This window comes from Populus trichocarpa, chromosome 1, assembly GCF_000002775.5.
Source record: "Populus trichocarpa isolate Nisqually-1 chromosome 1, P.trichocarpa_v4.1, whole genome shotgun sequence".
NCBI classification, from domain to species: Eukaryota; Viridiplantae; Streptophyta; class Magnoliopsida; order Malpighiales; family Salicaceae; genus Populus; species Populus trichocarpa.
In genome coordinates, this window is record NC_037285.2 from 38,070,988 (window position 1) to 38,092,419 (window position 21,432).

The 21,432-nt window shown below is 34.8% G+C and overlaps 2 protein-coding genes across 4 annotated transcripts; both read right to left on the bottom strand.

Annotated features, from left to right (window-relative positions):
- Positions 1–6,557: 6,557 nt before the first annotated feature.
- Positions 6,558–12,579, bottom strand: LOC18095369 (ABC transporter C family member 3). Of its 3 annotated transcripts, none has more exons than XM_024601467.2 (11): positions 12,388–12,578; positions 10,055–12,093; positions 9,800–9,886; positions 9,098–9,709; positions 8,829–8,993; positions 8,315–8,606; positions 7,995–8,209; positions 7,615–7,920; positions 7,371–7,434; positions 7,024–7,263; positions 6,558–6,933 (listed from the first exon to the last, which is right to left on the bottom strand). In XM_024601467.2, the coding sequence occupies exons 1-11, from the start codon at positions 12,458–12,460 to the stop codon at positions 6,830–6,832; spliced, it is 4,197 nt and encodes a 1,398-aa protein (XP_024457235.2). In that variant the 5' UTR covers positions 12,461–12,578; the 3' UTR covers positions 6,558–6,829. The 3 variants fall into 3 exon arrangements, with proteins under 3 accessions (XP_024457235.2, XP_052305905.1, XP_006369995.3); XM_052449945.1 differs by lacking the exon at positions 12,388–12,578 and having other exon boundaries at positions 10,055–11,852; positions 12,037–12,053; XM_006369933.3 differs by having other exon boundaries at positions 10,055–12,579.
- A 2,215-nt stretch (positions 12,580–14,794) lies between these two features.
- LOC7485090 (ABC transporter C family member 3-like) lies at positions 14,795–21,051 on the bottom strand. The gene is made up of 10 exons (XM_002300326.4): positions 18,369–21,051; positions 18,081–18,167; positions 17,350–17,991; positions 17,071–17,235; positions 16,550–16,841; positions 16,228–16,442; positions 15,843–16,148; positions 15,659–15,722; positions 15,316–15,555; positions 14,795–15,233 (listed from the first exon to the last, which is right to left on the bottom strand). The coding sequence occupies exons 1-10, from the start codon at positions 20,775–20,777 to the stop codon at positions 15,115–15,117; spliced, it is 4,539 nt and encodes a 1,512-aa protein (XP_002300362.3). The 5' UTR covers positions 20,778–21,051; the 3' UTR covers positions 14,795–15,114.
- Positions 21,052–21,432: the final 381 nt, after the last annotated feature.

Consider the following 21,432-nt stretch of genomic DNA (forward strand, 5'->3'; position numbering starts at 1 on the left):
TTTGAAGTGATTTTCTAAAAAATTACTCATTTGAAAAGATATCAGCTCCAAACGATTCTAAAATTTTATCTTTTATAAACCAATTATCTTAAAGTGATTTTTGAAAATTTACTCATTTTAAAGAGAGATCAACTCAAAATGATTTTGGAATTTAATCTTTTTATAGAGCAATCATCTTGAAGTGATTTTGAAAATTTAGTCACTTTCAAGAATGATAAGCTTGAAGAAAATTTCAATGACACCTCTTGATGACAAAAGGGGAGCACAAATTGTAGATTTTAAAGGCTCAATTTTTCTTTTTAATGTCATCTACATGTTTAAAGATATATGGCTATGAAAGCATCAAAAATCAATCATTGGTTTGATTGAATTGTTTCATTGCCCTTAATGCTCACTACGGGTTTGACACCTTATGTTCTTCATTATTGATTATTAGATATGCATGATTTATCCATCATCTTAGCCCATATTAACTCTACTTGTCAATGCCTCTAAATGTATTATGAGGGTATTTTTTTTATCATTGTCTATTCTTTATCATTCCAATGAAGAAAATGTGTTTATTGCTCTAAACTTTTAAAGGAGTTCATCAACTTATTATTTGATTATAATCATTACCATGGATTTTTTTCAAACAAAAATGCCTCCAATTGATTTGGCTATGTTCATAGCAACCAAAATGCATACATGAACCAACATTATCATCATTAATTATTTTTTCTACCACTCATAACTTGTAATGGAGTTCTTCATGTCATCATCTAGCAATTATCATTGCAAAAAGTCTCATTTGATTAAATTACCACCAATTAATCTAGTTGTACTCATCTCTTCTAGTAACCATGAAAAGACATGTAGACATCACCATCATCATCAAATGTTTCTTTTACTGCTCATGACTTATAATGGAATCATTCATATTATTGTCATTGCAATAGATTTCTTCAAATAAAAATACCCCCTAACTAATCTTGCTATGATCATCTTTACAATGGATATCAGCATGCATACACCATCATCATCATTCTTGTCAAGAACTTTTTCAAATTCAGACAATGATAATTTTGTTAAAAAATATTTTTTCACGAGTCATCTTTTTGTGTTTCAAAATTACTGCAAATTTTAATAATTATGCTTAGATAATTCTAATAGTTGAAATGATATCATTGAGATGTAAGTTTGAAAGTATTTTCATTAAGTAGACATTTAAATTTTTTTGATCAAAAGTCTAAAATATGTCATTCAAGTTTTATGAAGCAATTTTGGATTTTAGGTATACAACAAAATGGATATTGGTTGAGATTTCATAAATGCATGGTTATAGAAAAAATTTGGTTGTTTTTGATGAATGAATGGCTTAAATAAATTATCTGATAAAAAAAGGGCTATTTTGGAACAAAAAAGTTGGATTTCAAAATGATAGTTTTGACTTGTAAAAAGCATCTTACTTTATGTTGTATTAATCTTGCTTATTTATTGATGGAAAACCATGGTTTGATGTCATAAATAATGATATGCAACACACAAACAGTCCATGATTTTTTATTAAGAAAACATTTTTTTTTCTTTAGAGAAGTTAAAACTTAATAATATAAGTCAAATTGGTTTTGATAAAAAAAAAACTTTTAAAGCATGTAATATAGGTTAAAGTTCATGTCTTATAAAAGAATAGGATATTTAGAAGGCTCAAATAATGTTTAAGGGTTAAAAGACATAAGACCACTTGTTTTTTTAAAGATCTTATAAGCTTGCCACCTTGATTTTATCATTAGAATGATTTATCTCACTTCAATGTCAATTCTCCCAAATGTATTTTTATTTTGTTCTTGAAATTGTCTTTAATTTTGAACTTTACACCATTATGAGAGATTTTTTGGAGAGCTTTTTAATTTTTATCTTGTTTATATTTGTATTTGATCATTTTCTAGCACTTTTTTTTTAACACTTTTATCTCATTCACATTTTTCTATTTCTTTTTGCTTAGAGAATTTCTTCAATTTTCTAAAAGCTTTCAAAATGTGCCCCCAATATGAGGAGTAATCCTATATACCAAAGATGACCTTTTTTCATCTCAAAATCAAGCTTGCTCATATTGATAAATCATAGCCTTATCATCTTTTATTAGGGAAACCATAAGGTTAACTTTAGAGAATGAGTAACGGGATAGGTGAGATTATTACCCAAATACGCATTGTTTATCATTATTTAAGGTATCAAATCATCTGATTATATTTTGACATAATTATATTATTTGAAGTAAAATTCTCACATTTGAGGCTTGTTAAGAGTGAAAAGGTTTTTTAGAGCCCAAAAAGAGTTTAGAGTACGATTTCACTCTTTTGGGATCTAAAAGGAAAGGATAAGTTAAACTCTACCTTTTATGGTTTATCGAGATTAAAAAAGAAGATTTTAGGACTAAGAAAATTAATTGCCCCTAGCATTCACATGACATGCTTTGAAATTTTACTAATTTTGAGAGTTTTTAAATGAATTTGTCATTTTATTTATTCAATTATAGATGAAAAAAAATGTAAAATGTTACTTTCATAAATGTATCTCTTAATTTTGAAAACGTATTTCATTAAAAGATGCAATGTAGTCCCAAAACATAAAAAATCAACAAATTTTTAAATATGTACAAAAAGGGTAATATAACTGTATCTTCAAAGTTTAAGTACCAATTTTCTAACAACCATGATTTCTTTAGGTCACTTCATCAAAAGCCAAAACGCACCTCTTTACTTGTTTTTTTGAGGAATTAACTGCTTAATCCATTCATCACCAAGATCACATCAAGCCTGAGTTATCCTATTAATGGTCCCAAAACCTCTTCTGAGTATGCTATATTTACTACTTTCTCTTCAAATGATATCCATCTATTCTGAATCTTATTGTTAACAAGCTTCTTAAACCCTTGACAATAATCAATGAAATGACCCATAACTTATATATGATATTCACATTTAGTATTTTTATTGTATCATTTAGGAAAATATGGTTGGATGGGTTTGTTCAAAGGGTTAATGTACTATCAAACAGGCATTCATAAGATATTGGTAAATATGAATGAGAGAAATAAAAAAAATGATTATTCACGATATTTTCTTTTACAATTTGAACCTTGTGTGCTTTGAAAAATATGTTGTTCAAGCTAAAATAAGGATGGTGATGATGTTTGACTTTTAGGGTAGATATAGTATTTTATGGAATTGTTAAAGATGTTTGATAATGGAAATTTTTTTGATGATATGACCAAGATTGTGGGCCATGTTCGTGAATTATATTGACCCACTGATTCATTTTAGTCGCCTTCTCTTCAACAATTGCTGGCGGGTATCCTTATATATTAAATTTTTCCATCTTTTAGAGCTCGTTTGACTCTTTCAACTATAACCATCATATCTAAGAATTGTTTTGATATATTATATTCTTTTGTCTTTTCTTCTCACCTTAAAAACAATGTTTTCATGCTTCTAAGCCAACTTTTTATTTGTTTACATCTTAAATAATTTCTCTAACATAACAACCAAGACATTGTACACCAACCAAGAGCCACCATTGTTAGTCAAATCAGTTTTTTCACCAATGATACAATCTCTTCTCCATGAAAAAATTTCTCAGACTTGAGTGTATAAATACACTTTGTTACTCATGTAAGGGATAATTGGAGCCAATTATAATATCGTTATAAACAAAATCACAAAGTATAAAAACCTGGTCAAAGACCATAAAAGTCAGTCATAGATACCTAAAGCCACCTAAAGACCATGCAAAACCATTGAAATCCATGCCAAATACACACACCCTAACTCTCATTTTATTTTTCTTCTTTTCATGTGTATTTTTTTCTTTACATACATATTAACTTAAACATCAAAGAGTTTCATTTTTTTCAAGTAAATAATTTTTTCAAGACTAGACAAGCCCATCAATCCAACCATGAAATTCTAATTTATGTGTGAAAACTTTTTATGACTTCATTAAAATAAATTAAAAATAACATATTGTAGATAAATTAGGAGTTTTGATAATTATAAATTTACCAATCTAATATGTATAGTTTTCAAAACGATAAACATTTGAAAAATACTAAATGAACTATTTAAAAATTTATGAAAAAACTTAAAAACACTTTCCACAATTCTCTCTTTAGCATGAATGGCCATCCTTATTCTCTCACAGAAGCCATGTCAAATAGAATTGATTTATTGTAAAAGTACTATTCATTTAGGAGAACCTATACGTGACAATTTGAAATAGCTCTTGATTGTAGTAAACTAGTGCATTCGCACTACATTACATGAAGGATTTTAATTTAATTTTTAATATTATTGAAGAAGATATCAACATTATGAATGTGTTTTTTAATATTATAATTTTTTAATAAAAAATTAAAAAGATAATGTGTATGCACAATAAAATAAATTGAAAAATATAATAACTAAAAAATTAAAATAATAATTATTAATATTAACTAAATACCAAAACGAAAAATTGATTTTTCTTGTAAGAAAAAAAGGATAGAATTACATTCATATATTTTATTTCACTATATATTTTTTATTTTATAATTGTTATTTTATTTATCCTAGTGGTCAATAATAGTCGCTAAATACATATGATTTTTATTTTTATAAATGTATCTTTCAAATATAATTTATCTAATTAAAATTTAAGAGGAAAGAAATTTAAAAATAAATTTTAATAATCTCTTTAAAGTATTATGAAATTATAGAAACAATTTAAAAAATAATTATTATTGAAAAAACTAAACTAAACAATTTAAAAAGAGATAGAGTATTAATTAAAATTAAAATTAAAAATTAAAAAAAAAGTCAGGCATAAATGGGCTAAGCAAGCCAAGCCCAGGCCTTGATTTTGTTTTGTTTTTTGTATTTTTAAAAAGAAAAAGTGTATGATGCATCATCTCCTTTAGCGTTTCTTTTTAGTGAACGATGCATTGTCTATTGTGCTACATGACATTTCATCTTTTGTAGAATTTTCTGAAGACCACTTAGTGATGGAAAATTTTGTTTGAAATTGTTTACCTCAAAAAACATATTTTTCAACTTGTTTTTCGAAAACAAAAAACCTCAAAAACATCTTAGAAACCTCAATAAAGTTATATTCAACCCTAAAACATCCTCAAACGAGTTCAAATACTCAAAGTCAAATCGAATCAAAACAAAATTCATATGGCCAAATCTATTTTTTTCTAGCCTATTTAAGGGAAAAACTACTTCCATTAAATTCTTATCTCTAAAACGAACCAATTCACTCCAATTTCACCATTGTTTTGGGTCAAAACATGGCCGGTCAAACACTTTTTCTCCCACCTCCCTTTTTTTGAAGTAAAGTCATTTTAATGTTATCTCCCTTTAATAACAACCAAAAATTCTATTTTATAAAATCAAAATTTAATTTAACATCAAAATATTCCATTACACATCAAATATTCAAAAACATGTAAATAGAAATAAATCCCAAGACATAAAACCATATAACATAACTTGAAAGGAAATAAATCTTAATGATGAGAGTAAAATTTTTAATCAATAATTCAACTATATAATGTATATAAATGAAAATATGTTTTTTTACTCATGAAATATTCAAGAAAAATTAAATGAACATAAATAAATGCATACAATAGGTGCCTAGCCCAAATAACACGGGTCTGACAAGATATCAAACTCAACACCTTTGGGGTTCAGTAATGCGTTGAACCCAAATGTACTTGGATCTGACAAGATGTCAGACCTAACCTCTTGGGTCCAACTACGCATTGAGCTCAAGTACATGTAGATCTGACAAGATGTCAGACCCAACACCCTTAGGTTTAGCTACACGCGGAGCCCAAATGCCTATAGGTCTAGTAAGATGCCAGACCTAACCCCTTGGGTTCAATTGCGCATTGAGTTTAAGTACATATGAGTTTATCAAGATGTCACATTCAACACTCTTTGATTCAATTATGCGTTGAATCCAAGTGCACATGGATCTAGTAAGATGACAGACCCAACCCCCTTGGGTTCAGCTATACGTTGAGCCCAAGTGCCTGTGGTTGCCAGACCTCTTAGGTTTAGCTACGTGCTGAGTCCAAGTATATATGAGTTTGGCAAGATGTCGGAACAAACACTCCTGAGTTTAGTTATGCGTTGAGCCCAAGTACATGTAGGCCTGATAAAATGCCTGACTCAATACCCTAGGATTTGGAATCATTTTAGGACTACATTGATATGGAATTGATAGTTTTACAGGCTTTATATTGAGTCACAAGATTATTTTTATGATTCTAAAAATTTAGGATAGTCATTTCTCTATACCCTTGAATATATAAAATTCTTTTAAGATATTGTCATGTTCCAATTAACATTAATGTTGATATAATAGTTATTTTCATTAACATTAATGTTGTGTAAGAGATACTTCTTTTCATCAAAGTTTTCCTTCATCTTTTTAACAAAACGACAATGTTAAGAGAATATAAATATCTTCTAAACCATCTAGGTACATGATTCACATTTTCTATTCTCTTATCATACATTCTCAGAGCATTTATCATACAAAAAACCAAGAAAATACACTCTGGTTCCTAGAATTTAATGTTTAGTTTTTTATTTTTTACAATTTCTTATTAAAAAGTCATTGACTTAATCATCGAGAGGTCTCTAAACCCCACAAAAGAAATTGTTTTGCAGGAACTGACATTTTTACCACAAACTATCTATTCTATCCATTCAAAAAGAAAGAATATTGTTGTATGATTATCCACTATCAAAACACTCAAAAAAAAACTCTATTCCTGAACATATTGGATTTAACATAATCAATTGGCATTTGACCTGATTGTGTACTCTGCAACAAGTTGTGCGAAAGATGATGACTTGTTTTCTAACAATCTTGTTGGAGAATCATATTCCATAACGAGCCCTGCAACATGCATGATCGCAGATAATAAAGAAAATTGAGCATCAACGTGAGTTCTAGGGAATGTTACATCTCTAACGTTTCAATACGCACCGTGACTCAGAAGCAAAACCATGTCACTGTCAAGAACAGAAGTTATCCGATGTGCAATGGTTATAACTGTACAGTCAGAGAAGTGTTGCCTGAGGGTTTGCTGGATAAGATTATCGGTGGATGTGTCAACCGAAGCAGTAGCTTCATCAAGGACTAACACCTTACTTTTCTTGAGTAGCACACGCCCAAGACAAACTAGCTGCCTCTGACCCATACTCCAGTTCTCTCCGTTCTCGTTGACTACAACATCGGATGATCATTTGCAATGTAAGTAAATTCCATTGCATTATCAGTTCAAGAAGCTATGCATGAAAATTGTATAGTGGTCGCTGGCAAGAAAGAAAAACCTGTGGAGTCTAGCTTTCTTTCTTTCTTCCTAACTTCGTCTCCAAGTTGGCACTTGTCAAGAGCCTAGAACCATAAAAGAACTCAAGTTAGCATGTGTGTCATCCATCAATGACCAATCCTAGAAACATTGCAAATCAATTCAAAGGAAACACACAAACTCATACTCACACTTGTATATTACTATATATTCTACACACACGCACCCCTCTTCTCTTATGGACAAACATGATAGAAACAACACACCTCCCAGATCAGTTCATCAGTGTGCTCTTCAAGTGGGTCCAGATTACTTCGTATAGTCCCTTCAAACATGGTTGGATCCTGAGGAATAATGCTTAGTCTTGACCTTAAATCATGCAGTCCAATCGATGAGATATCAAGTCCATCAATCATAATCTGACCAGCAGCAGGTTTGACAATACGAAAAAGAGTCTGTATGAGAGTTGATTTTCCACTGCCTGTTCTCCCTACAATACCAGTTTTCTTTCCCCCTGGAAAGGTGCATGTAATACCGCGTAGCACAAGTGGCAGTTGTGGAGCATAACGGACCTGTATCATACAGTATTTAATAATAACACAAATAGCTATGAATTGGAGCAATCAATGGAAGAAACTAAAGTTACCTGCAGATTGTTGATATCAACTTCACCATGGGATGGCCAAGAACGGCCTGGCCTGTTTGCTTCTACTAAAAGAGGCGGCTCACTAGGAATAGACATGTATTGAATAATTCTCTCTACAGATATGATTTTGTTCTCACAATCACATAAATTCCATATCACTGAAGCTTGTAACATGTTTAGGTTGAGTCCATATGTCACAGCCAAGCCTGCAATGGCTTTAGAAATGGGAAAACAAAAGGAAAAGGGTATGTTTTTGGCTTAGCACCTACATGTTAATGTTCAAGAAAATAAAGAGTAGATATCAGACATGAACTACATACCTGGATCAATATTGCTTCGGAAGGAGACTAAGAAAGCCAAAGAGAAAGCAAAAGTAACAGAAGAGAACATATCCAGGCGGAAGCAAAGCCACTCCCTTGCACCAGCAATGTGAAATTTGGGCCGAGAATACGCATCTGTAACTTTCATATTTGTTTCTTGGAATCTTGATTGCTGATCGAAGCTCCTGATAGTTGTTGCTCCCGAAATTGTTTCAGCAAAATGTTGTATAACTGGAGCTTTGCATACTCCAACCAAACGTGAAAGCTCTCTTGCAGAAGATATGTAATATCTCTGCGTGCATTATGGAAATGCATTATATCTCCTCTTAGTCATAATTAATAAAACGGGGGTTACATCTAATTGCTAATAATTACTTTAAAGTCATTTCCTATCTTCTGACTTCACTCATTTTTATCATAACTCATCTATGAAAAACAACTTCTGAACTATAACTCAAAATCAAATTTCATTTTCAAGTCATTCCAAACTAACTCTGATAATCACAAGGATTACCTGATACCAGATGCAGGCAGCAATCACAGGGATGAAAACGATAAAAACTTGCCATGCTACCTGTGACATCACTGCAATGATTCCTAGAAGCTGGATAACTGAGAAGGCAAGTGCCCCAATTAGATATGGAATTCGATTTTCAACTGCACTTTGATCCGTAGAAACCTATATGAGAGGAAAGACATCAATAAAGTGAAACTAATGAAATTGGTATCTTATTTTTGAAGAGATTGGATTTTTAGAGCATCAGACCTATAGAAATTGCTTACTCTATTTATAATTCGTCCACTAGGGGTAGCATCGAAAAAGGACATGGGAGCACGAAATATGCACAGATGCATTTTATTGAAGAGTAGAGTTGCAGTTTTGTACCCTGCTGTTGCATGAAGCGTGGCTCTAGCTAAAATGCAAATCGAACTTCCAATAGCGAACAAGACATAGACGATTATTAATGTAGATCCACTGACAACAGGTTTAACATCCTTTGACACAGGAGCTGCCCATGCCATCCAGTAGTTGCTACTAATTTGAAGGACCTGAAAGAGAATCTGTGCCAATAATATAAAGGGCACAAGACCTCCTCCATATGCTGTTGTGATATAGTTCCAGTAGATAGGAAATCCAACACTACCCGTCTCTCTTTCTTCTTCTTGAATGATCTGTGCTTTTGGCTCAGCTACCTTATCTGATTTACCATTTTCATAATCGTTTTTTCCTTGTTTCTGCACAATCCCATCAGTATCTGATGCCGGTCCTTTCTGCTTGGAATCAAGCACTGATAAAGCTGCCTCGTGGGCACCTACAAGTTCCATAAAGTCAGATCCTGAACAGAGAATGTCATCATATTTACCCGCTTGTGCAATCTTTCCATCTTTCATTACCTAACCAGAAGGTACAACTTGAATCAAATAATGCACTAGATGAGATGATAAACCGACATGCAATGAAGAAAACAAATGCGTATTGCTCACCAAGATAAGATCAGCCGCAGGTAAGAATTCAACTTGATGAGTAACATAAATAACTGTTTTAGAACTCAAAAGACCAAGTAAAACTTCCTGTCATCCAAAATTAAACAAATATAGTTTATGAGAAATGCATTTGTTAAGACTAGGCATGAAGAAAACTGCAAAATTAAATAAAGGGTGGTTCGATTAGTGATCTTTTCTGCAGGAATCGAAAGTGAAGGTCATCATATAAATGTCTATAAAGATGACATGTTTCACCTTAAATAAATGAGATCCTGTATGAGCATCCACAGCACTGAAAGGGTCATCAAATAGATAGATATCAGCGTCTTGGTACAGAGCCCGTGCTATCTGAATTCTCTGCTTCTGACCACCGCTTAAGTTGATTCCCCTCTCACCAATAACTGTTTGATCACCAAATGACATAATTTCAAGGTCCTTCTTCAGGGAACATGCCTCCAGTATCCTTTCATATCTTTCTCTGTCCATCTCCTTACCAAACAATATGTTCTCTTCAATCTTGCCACTCTGTATCCAGGCAGACTGGGCAACATAGGCCTTTGTCCCACATAACTTGAGAGTCCCTGAGATCTTGTGCAGTTCCCCCAAAACGCAGGAAAGTAAGCTTGACTTGCCTGAACCAACTGTTCCGCAAACGGCAACTCTCATGCCATGGAGCACTCTGACGTTAACATCCTTTAATGTTGCACTAGGTGAAGACAAATCCCAGGAGAAATTTCCATCAGCAATCTCAATTGCTGTATCAGAGGTTCCAATTGGTTGCATCTCCAAAACATCAGTCTGCAAGTCATCCAGACAAAGGAAAGAGGCAATTCGGTCAAGAGAAACCTTGGTCTGAACTGTCATAGAAAGTGTATCAGGAAGACTATAGATTGGCATTTGAAGGACCCTGAAAGTTGCAAGTGCAGATAAGATTTTCCCTGATTCAAGTGGGATGCCTATAAGCATACAAGCACCAAAAGTGGCCACAGCCACAAGAGTAGGAGCTAGCCAGAAGACAGACATGACCATTGCCGAATTATAAACATATTTCTTCAACCATCCTGTCTCTACGTCTCTGAGTTCAAGAATCTTAGACAGAAACTTCATTTCCCACCCCTGAAGCTTAAGAATTCTCATATTCCTTAAAATCTCTGTGGTTGCCCTCATTCTTTTATCTTTTGAGTCCATTAACTTGTCTTGAAACGTTTCTTGTAATCTACCCAGAGGATAGTTTATCAACATGACAACTATTGTTGCAACAAAAGCAGCAACTGATGCAAGCCCCAAATTTTGGTACAGTATCAATAAGGCCAAACCAACTTGCAATAGGATCAACCATGGATCGTGCATGTACCAACTAAACTCACCAATTCTGTCTGCATCAACAGTCATGATATTGATGATTTCACCACTAGTTTGGCCCTGCTTTGACTGATTGGAGAGGGTCAAACCTTTGTTGTAAATCATTGTGGTTGTTACTGCACGGTGCCTAAATCCTATTTGTTGCAACCTAAAGAACCAGTGCCTCTGTGAGATGCACTCTACAAGCTTTGCAACGAAAAAGGTTGAAGCTAAAATATATCCCTGATTTTTGTATTCTCCTCGTCCATCAAGGCATTGAACAAAAGCGTCGATAAGGTATGGACCAACATAGGAAGCTGAGGTGTATATTATTGCCAACAAAGCTGTCCATAGAATTTCCTTCCAAGCTGACAAGAACAATGTCTTGGCGAGCTTGAAAGGGGTAACTCTACTAGAAGCACCATTATGTGACTCGAGCTTATTTCTAAAAGCTGGGAATCCTCTAAACACACTATCAAGACTGTCTAGTTGAGGAACATCCTCAAGGTCCAAAGTCTTCTTATTGCCAAAAGCAATTAGAGAATTCATCCAGTAGAAGGTAAGAATACTGAAAGGACCAGCATTTGCATAAGTCGTCACAGCATCACCCCCCCTTGACTTATTTGATTCCAAAGTAGGAGTATTACTTGTGTCGCTAGAAATATCAACATTCATAAAGGGTTGCTCGAGAAGGCTATCCTTAGTCTCATGTCTCAAGAACCCAACATAACAAAGAAACAAAGCAGTGAACACAGAGACTATATCAGATACTAAATACCGTACCTCTGAGGACTCATGTTTGTGATAAAAAAGAAAATCTACAACAAGACAATAACAAGAAATTGAGAAATAAAAAACCCACCAAACTCTCAATAAAAATGAGAACCTTTTCTCACCTGAATTAAGGGTATACAAATAGACAGAAAGTGCACCCCAAGAGAATGTTCTAAGCACTGAATCAAAAAGGTTCACTAGTTTATCATCAGACCATCCATTTTTATACCAATAAAAGTAGCTCAGCAAACACAAGAAAAGATTAAACACTGAAACACCTAAACAACATAAAAGAGTTTGCTTAGAACACAGAAACCTCTTGTTGTTCCTAAACCTCTCTCCAGAACCCTCACCACCATCACCCCTCATGAGTTTCTTCCACGCATATGAGACGACTAAGGCAAGTAACAAAACTAGGTGCAATGAACCAGAAAACCCACGCAGGAAAATGGGATTAAGGAGAAAACTAGCACCTGAATACATTAAAGAGGATGAGTTTGAAAGACTGGAAAAGAGACCAAGCTTTGTTGAATCAAAGAGGTGCATGTTTTATTCGTTGACTGAAAGACATCATTTCCTAATTCATGTGATGAAAAAGTTTAACGTATCAATAGCAGTATTGATTTTGTCCTTGAGAAAAATTAATGAGGTCCTAAAATTCTCATACTATTCAGTACTCTCTCTCATATATATATATATAAAGCACGTATGGTTAATTATTTAATTCAAAATTTAAAATCATATGATTACAAAAAACTTTTCTCAGGTACATATTTTCTATATCGATAAGGAGCATTTAAAAATAATAAAGTTATATATATATATATATATTCAACCATAATAATAAGGATGGGAAATGGGGGCTGAAAATTACAGGGAAGCTTTTGTAAAATTAAAAGCCTTTCAACGCACTAGCAGGTGGCTGTAAGAGAATGGGTGGGTGGGTGAGTGATTATCCGAATTCAAATTGTCCGTTTCTGGGTCCTTGTTTCAGGGCAGCGACAACAAATCTAGGATTTTCTAAGTTCGTGTTTGACCTTTTGATCTTTCTTTTTTGGATTCAATCTAAAAGCTGAGGTGACTGAGAAGAGGATAGGATGATGGGAGATATTTTCGACCCGGCGATCATTCCAAGTATAACTTGCCAAATCCACTGATTGATTCGATGTTAAACGCAAACTATAGGTTTAAAATAGGAAATTCATCCACTAATTTAGTTAAAGACTCAGTTGATCAAAAGGGGGTGCATGTGATATTACGGTAAAAATTATTTTTTAAAATATTTTTTTAATAAATATATTAAAATAATATATTTTTTTATTTTTTAAAATTTATTTTTGATATTAGTACATCAAAATAATTTAAAGACATAAAAAAATAATTTTAAACAAAAAAAATTAAAATTTCAGCCAATCTCTGTTTGGGTCACATTCCCAAACAAGAAGCTAAGTGATGAATCAATGTTTTTTCACCTTTTTTACTTGTGAAAGAACCAAAGAGCAGGCGATAGCCCAACACCCTTGGGCCCGACCAAGAGTTGAGCTCATTAAACTATGGATCTGATGAGCTATTAGATTCACTATTCTTACACTCGGCCAAGAGTTGAGCCTCATCACATGTGAATATAGCAAGCTAACAAATCCATTGCCCTTGAACCCGAACAAGAGATGAGCTCACTCACCTGTGAATCTGGCGAGCTACTGAACTCACCATCATTGGGCTTCGTCAAACATCAAGCTCAAGGTCTTCTGTTTCCAGAAACCTAAGACTCCGTGATTTGACCATGAATTAAATATATTTTCTTTTGTTGAGTCAAAGATATCCTTACCTTCTAACAAATCATAGATATTTTTCTCTATTAAATTAGAGATATCCTAGCCCTTTGACGAATCAAAAATATTTTTCACTGATGGGTTAGAGAGTTTTTTCCTCTCTGACAAGTCATAGTTAAGAATTGCACATGATTTTTTAATATAAAAATAATATTAAATTCACTATTTAATATTAGTCAATTTTATTTGGAGATTTTTTAATATTCTCTTTAATTTTTGTAAATTAATTCAAGTAATCTTTTTTCTAAATAGTAATTAAAGGCATTTTGATTTGTGCATGGCAAACTTCGAATTCCATGAGTGGATAACATTTTCGTTTCTTTTTTAAATGTTAGAGGTGGCGAGGGAGAATCAAGTTAATGGTCTTGTACTTGCTCTATTTAAACAGTCATAATTAGATTATAAAATGATAAAAACTAATGACCTTTACAAATTAGAATGATCTCATGTAAAATAGGAACTTGTTATATTTATTATGTATTAATAATCACTTACTTCTTATATAATTCAAACTTATGAAATTATTACATATTTTTTTTAGTTATTTTATTATTAATAATATTTTCAATAACAATTTTAATTTAACATCATTTAATTACTTTTATATTCAACATGAATTTTTAACTAGCAGCAACTAAAAATATATTTTTAAAAAACTTATTTTTTTCGAAGAATAACCACAAAAGCTAGCAATGGAAAGGCATTTGAAGAGAAGGCAGCTTTCCTTTTATGGCAGGTTGAGGTGGTTCCAAGCTCAAAGAAGTGAAACACACAATGCTGTCAAATCTGGTCCAGTGTGTGGAACCAGTTTTTTGCTGTCATTATTGAAATTACCTGCCAAGAAACCATCCCAAATCCATATGTGGTCTGTTGGGGAGAAGGGGCTAGAACAATTTTGCATGATGATCTAAAATGAGCGAAGGAAAATTGAGGTTTTTAGTGCCATATCTTACTTGGTTTTTTATATATTTACTTAGCCTTTCTTTTCTTTCAAAGCTTGGATGATCTATTACCTATAAATTCAGAGGCATTTCAGCCAAGTATACTCTTAAATTCAAGGTGGCAGAAAAATCTACACCAAAAATTGATTTAACTTGAGCCAGAATACATGCAAGCCTTTGCTGTAAGCAGAGTAAAGCTCACAATTCACAAACTACAACAACGTCAACATATATATATATATATATAATGTCATTAGAAGCAAAACTTCTTGCGTGAAATACACTAACTATAACTGTCTTGGTTACCAAAACTACAGTTCCTGATAGGACACGATTCAGATGGTCGTGATGATGCCTCAGTTGTCGTCGTCGTCGAGAAAACATAAACACATGATAATTCATTTCAGCAGCAGCCATATCATTTAGTTCAGTTAAATTTCTCAAAACCGGTATCTGACCTGACTCTGTACTCTGCAACAAGTTGTGCAAATGACGAAGATTTGTTCTCTAACAATCTTGCTGGAGAATCATATTCCTCAATGAGCCCTGCAACATGATAGCAAATGCTTTAGAAACTTTACCATCACCAGAACTTCTACCTGCTGTTACATCATGTTTCCTTACTCACCATTACTCAAAAGCAAAACCATGTCACTATCAAGAACAGAAGTTATCCGATGTGCGATGGTTATAACAGTACAATCGGAGAAGTGCTGCCTTAAAGTTTGCTGAATTAGATTATCGGTAGACGTGTCAACTGAGGCAGTAGCTTCGTCAAGGACCAACACCTTACTTTTCTTCAGTAGCACACGCCCAAGACATACTAGCTGCCTCTGACCCATACTCCAGTTCTCTCCATTCTCGATCACTGCAGCACCACATGACCATTTCCAATGTAAGTAAATGTCATTTTCAACTTTAAGAAGATATGCACAAAGATTGAATAGCAGTGACTAGTGAGAAATACAAACCTGTGGAGTCTAACTTCCTTTCCTTCTTTCTAACTTCATCTCCTAGTTGGCACTTATCCAGAGCCTAGAACCATTAAGAACTCAAGTGAGCATGTGTGGCATCCTTCAATTACCATTTCTAAAAGCATTGCATATCGATTCTAAGAACACACATATGCATACATGTGTAAATAATTATGTTTACCTCCCAAATCTGTTCATCCGTGTACTCTTCAAGGGGGTCCAGATTGCTTCGTACAGTCCCTTCAAACATGGTTGGATCCTGAGGAATAATGCTTAGTCTTGACCTCAAGTCATGCAGTCCAATCAATGAGATATCAATATCATCAATCATAATGCGACCAGCAGCAGGTTCAACAATACGGAAAAGAGTCTGTATGAGAGTCGATTTGCCACTGCCTGTCCTCCCTACAATACCAGTTTTCATACCTCCTGGGAAAGTGCAAGTGAGACCACGCAGAACAAGTGGCATATGTGGGGCATACCGGACCTGCATAACACCTCAATCATTAGTAACAATTAGCACATAGCAATTGGAGAAATCATTGGAGAAAAGCAGCTAAAATTACCTGCAGATTATTAATTTCAACTTCACCATGTGATGGCCAAGAACGGTTTGGCCTGCTTGCTTCTATTATGAGAGGAGGCTCACTAGGAATGGACATGTACTGAAGAATTCTCTCTACTGATATGATTTTGTTCTCACAATTGCATAAATTCCATATTACCCAAGCTTGTAACATGTTCAGGTTGAGTCCATATGTCACTGCTAAGCCCGCAATGGCTTTAGAAAAAGAAAGGAAAAGGGAGAAGGTTTATTTCAGGTTTAGCAATTAATTGTCAATTCTCGGAAGGGAAAAAAAAACGATATACAAGAAATGAACTACATACCTGGATCAATTCCCTTTGGAAAAGAGACTAAGAAAACCAAAGAGAAAGCAAACGTAATAGAAGAGAACATATCAAGGCGGAAGCAAAGCCATTCCATTGCAGCAGCAGCATGAAATTTGGGCCGAGAATATGCATCTGTTACTATCATATTTGTTTCTTGGAATCTTGATTGTTGATCAAAGCTCCTGATAGTTGCTGCTCCTGAAATTGTTTCAGAAAAATGTTGGATAACTGGAGCTTTGCATACCCCAACCAACCTTGAAAGTTCTCTTGCTGAAGGTATATAATATCGCTGCATGAATTATGAAACATGTTAGAAATCCTCTGTTCCTGAATGTTAAACAACAAAGATTTGAAGCAGTGGCTGCATCTACTTGCATGCCGTTGAACTTTATCTTATAAAATTTCATTTCCGTTCAAAATCATGGGAGAAAGAAAAAGGCCAATTAAGAGATGATAAACGCACAAATGGTGTGCACTGAGGTAGAACTTGATACATATAAAGAGTCTGGAGACATCACCTGATACCAGATGCAGGCAGCAATGACAGGGATGAAAACGATAAAAACTTGCCAAGCCACCTGAGACATAACTGCAATGATTCCCAGAAGTTGAATAGATGAGAAGGCAAGTGCTCCAACTTGATATGGAATTTGTGTTTCAACCGCACTTTGATCAGTAGAAGCCTGTACGAGAAGAAATAGTACATAAAGTGAAACCAGTGAACTTGGTATCTTTCTTTTGAGTCAATTTTTATCAGCAAATTAAAGAGCCTGATGAGACATACAGAAATTACATACTCTGTTTAGGATTCTTCCACTAGGAGTTGAGTCGAAAAAGGACATGGGGGCACGAAAAATGCACAGATGCATTTTATTAAAGAGTAGAGTTGCAGTTTTGTACCCTGCTGTTACAAGAAGTGTAGCTCTAGCGAGGATGCAAAATGAACTTCCGATAGCCAGACATACATAGACCATTATTAGAGTATATCCACTGACAACAGGTTTCATATCCTTTGACACAGGAGTTGCCCATGCCATCCAATAATTGCTACCAATTTGAAGGATCTGAAAGAGAATCTGTGCCAATAATATGAAGGGCACAAGAGCTCCACCATATGCTGTTGTGATAAACTTCCAGTAGATAGGAAACCCAACACTACCTTTCTCTCTCTCTTCTTCTTGAATGAGCTGTGCTTTTGGCCCAGCTACCACATCTTCTTTACCATTTTGAGAATCCTTATTTCCTTCTTTTTGCAAAATCCTATCCCCGCTACTGTTTTCCTTCCCGGCACTTTCATTTTCAGAAGCCGATTCTGCTTGTTTGGAATCAAATGCTGATAAAGCTGCCTTGTGTGCACCAACAAGTTCCATGAAATCAGATCCTGAATTGAGAATGTCATCATATTTTCCAGCTTGTGTGATCCTTCCATCTTTCATGACCTAACCGGAAGGCACAAGTTGAATCAAAATATTCCATCAGGCGAAATGATAATCCAGATACAATGAAGAAAAGAAATGTGCATACTCACCAAAATTAGATCAGCAGCAGGTAAGAACTCGACTTGATGAGTAACGTAAATAACAGTTTTCGAATTCAAAAGCCCAAGCAAAGCTTCCTGTTAGGCAAAATTAAGCAAAAATATTCTTAAGAGAAATTGATGTAAGAGAGGAAAAAAGAGGGCAACAATCAAAATGCAAAACAGAACAACGGGTGGTTTAACTAGTTGGATTAGTAATTTTTTTTTTCCCACAGAAACTACAAACAAAAGTTAACAGTCACTACAAACAATTGTATTAAGAAAGATGAGAAATTTCACCTTAAATAAATGAGATCCTGTATGAGCATCCACAGCACTGAAAGGGTCATCGAAAAGATAGATATCAGCGTCTTGGTACAGAGCCCGTGCTATCTGAATTCTTTGCTTCTGTCCACCGCTTAAATTGATTCCCCTCTCACCAATAACTGTTTGATCACCAAATGACAGAATTTCAAGGTCCTTCTTCAGGGAACATGCCTCCAGTACCCTTTCGTATCTCTCTCTGTCCATATCCTTACCAAACAATATGTTCTCTTCAATCTTGCCACTCTGTATCCAAGGTGACTGGGCAACGTAGGCTTTTGTCCCACATATCTTGAGAGTCCCTGAGATTTGGGGTACTTCACCCAAAATGCAGGAAAGTAAGCTTGACTTGCCTGAACCAACTGTTCCGCAAACAGCAACTCTCATGCCATGGAACACTTGGAAGTCTATATTTTTCAATGTTGCACTAGGCGAAGAAACGTCCCAAGAGAAATTCCCATCCACGATCTCAACTGCCGTATCAGAACTACCTATTGGAAGCTTCTCTAACACATCATTCTTCAAGTCATCAAGACTAATGAAAGATGCAATTCTGTCCAGGGAAACCTTGGTCTGAACTATCATAGAAACCGTATCAGGAAGATTATAGATTGGCTCTTGAAGAATCCTGAATGTTGCAAGTGCAGATAAGATCTTCCCTGATTCAAGAGGGGTTCCGATAAGCATGCAAGTACCAAAAGTGGCCACAGCCACCAAACTAGGAGCCCCCCAGAAGACAAAACTGATCATTGCTGAATTATAAACATATTTCTTCAACCATCCTGTCTCTACTTGCCTAAGATCAAGAATCTTAGACAAAAACTTCATTTCCCACCCCTGCAACTTGAGAATCCTCATATTCCTTAAAATCTCAGTGGTAGCCTTCATTCTTTTATCTTTTGATTCCATTAACTTGTCTTGAAAATGCTCTTGCAATCTCCCCAGTGGATAGTTTAACAACATGACAACTATTGTTGCAACAAAAGTAGAAACTGTTGCAAGCCCCAGATTTTTGTACAGTATCAGCAAGGCCAAACCAACTTGCAAGATGACCAACCACGGATCATGCATGTACCAACTAAAATCACTAATTCTCTCTGCATCAACCGTCATGATGTTGATGATTTCCCCACTAGTCTGGCCCTGCTTTGACTGACTGGAAAGGGTTAAAGCCTTGTTGTAAATCATCGTGGTTGCTACAGCACGGAGCCTAATTCCAATTTGCTGCAACCTAAAGAACCAGTGCCTCTGTGAGAGGCACTCTACAACCTTGGCAACAAAAAAGGTCGAAGCTAAAATATATCCCTGATTTTTGTATTCTCCTCGCCCATCAAGGCATTGAACAAAAGAATCAATAAGGTAAGGACCAACATAAGAAGCTGAGGTGTATATTATTGCCAACAAAGCTGTCAATAGAATTTCTTTCCAAGCAGACAAGAGCAATGCCTTGAGGAGCTTGAAAGCCGTAACTCTACTAGCAGCACCACTATCTGACTCAAGCTTATTTTTAAAAACTGAGAATGCTCCAACTACACTATCAACACTATGAAGTTGAGGAACATCTTCAAGGTCTAGAGTTTTCTTATTGCCAAAAGCAATCAGAGAACCCATCCAAGAGAAGGTAAGAATACTGAAAAGGCCAGCATTTGCATAAGGGGTCAAACTATCACCTCCTCTGGACTTACTTGACTCTAAACCATTAATTGAACTAGAATCACCATTCAAAAGGGGTTGTTCAAGAAGAGTATCTTGACACTCATTTCTCAAAAACCCCACATAACAGAGAAAAAAGGCAGTGAAAACAGAGACTAAATCAGATACTAAATACTGTATCTCAAAGGACCCATGTTTGTGAAAAACAAGAAAATCTACAACAAGACAATAACAAGAAATTGAGAAAAAAAGAGCCCACCAGACTCTCAACAAAAAAGGGAACTTTGTTTCACCTGAATTGAAGAGTTGGGTGTGAAGATAAACTGAAAGTGCAGCCCAAGACAGTGCAGTAAGCACAAAATCTAAAAGGGTCACTAGTTTATCATCAGACCAACCATTTGTATACCAATAGAAGTAGCTGACTAAAGACAGGACAAGATTAAGCGATGAAACACCTAAAGAACAGAAGAGAGTCTGTTTGTAGAAAAAAAACCTCTTGTTATTGCTAAACCTCTCTTTAGAACCTTGAACACCATCACCCACCCTGAGCTTTTTAAGCACAAAGGAGACAAACAGAGCAAGTAACAAAACAAGGTGCAATGAAGCAGTAAAGCCACGTAGGAAAATGGGTTTAAGGAGAAAATAAGTAGCTGAATCCATTAAGCTGGAAGATGAATTTAAAAGATTGTTCAGGAGAGCAGTAGCAGTGTTTGTCGAATCAAAGAGATGCATCGTTTTGAGATGTTTTTCGTTTTTTTTTTTTTTTTTTTTGGAGAGAGAGAGAGGTGTTTTAGTGTTTTGAGAGGTTTTTGGTGCTTCGCTCGCCAATAAACAAAAGGGGAGAGGAAGACCCCTTTATTCTTGTTGTTTTGGCTAGTGGGGAAATCCGTGGCTGCAAAGCTATATATAGATAGAAAAGGAGTTAGTGGGAGAGAGAACGAAAGAGAGAATTGCAAACGTGGTGAGCAAGACTTAGAACTCGGAGTCGGAGAAGGAAGAGACAGAAAATGTTGGCGGCTTTTACTAGGAAGGAAGAGCGTTACCTTGGAGATGTTTAACTTTCTGATTATTATTACTATTTATTTATGAATTTATCGTTGCTCACAATGAATTGATCAGGTCATGTTCATGTAAAACATTAACACCAAGTTTAGTAATGTTATGATTACGTACCGAGGATGACGAAGATCATGCAGATGTTAAACTCTAATCTCAGCCCTCCATTTGATTTCACTCCTTTGCAATTTTCACTCTCCCCGCCAGCCATTGCAATGCATCACCACCGCCTCTTCACCCTCGACAGTACCTCCTCCCATCAACATTTGCCATTTTTTTCCTTTAAGTTTTGAAAAAAAAAAAAAAACCAGGGAGAGCATTGAGATATTTT

Coding starts and splice junctions, on each gene's coding strand:
- LOC7485090 (XM_002300326.4), bottom strand. CDS start 20,777: ATGCATCTCTTTGATTCGACAAACACTGCTACTGCTCTCCTGAACAAT. Junction 18,168..18,368: donor CAGGATCTCATTTATTTAAG/GTGAAATTTCTC, acceptor TTTGCCTAACAG/GAAGCTTTGCTTGGGCTTTT. Junction 15,723..15,842: donor CGGATGAACAGATTTGGGAG/GTAAACATAATT, acceptor TAATGGTTCTAG/GCTCTGGATAAGTGCCAACT.
- LOC18095369 (XM_006369933.3), bottom strand. CDS start 12,460: ATGCACCTCTTTGATTCAACAAAGCTTGGTCTCTTTTCCAGTCTTTCA. Junction 9,887..10,054: donor CAGGATCTCATTTATTTAAG/GTGAAACATGTC, acceptor TTTGGATGACAG/GAAGTTTTACTTGGTCTTTT. Junction 8,607..8,828: donor CTGCCTGCATCTGGTATCAG/GTAATCCTTGTG, acceptor TAATGCACGCAG/AGATATTACATATCTTCTGC.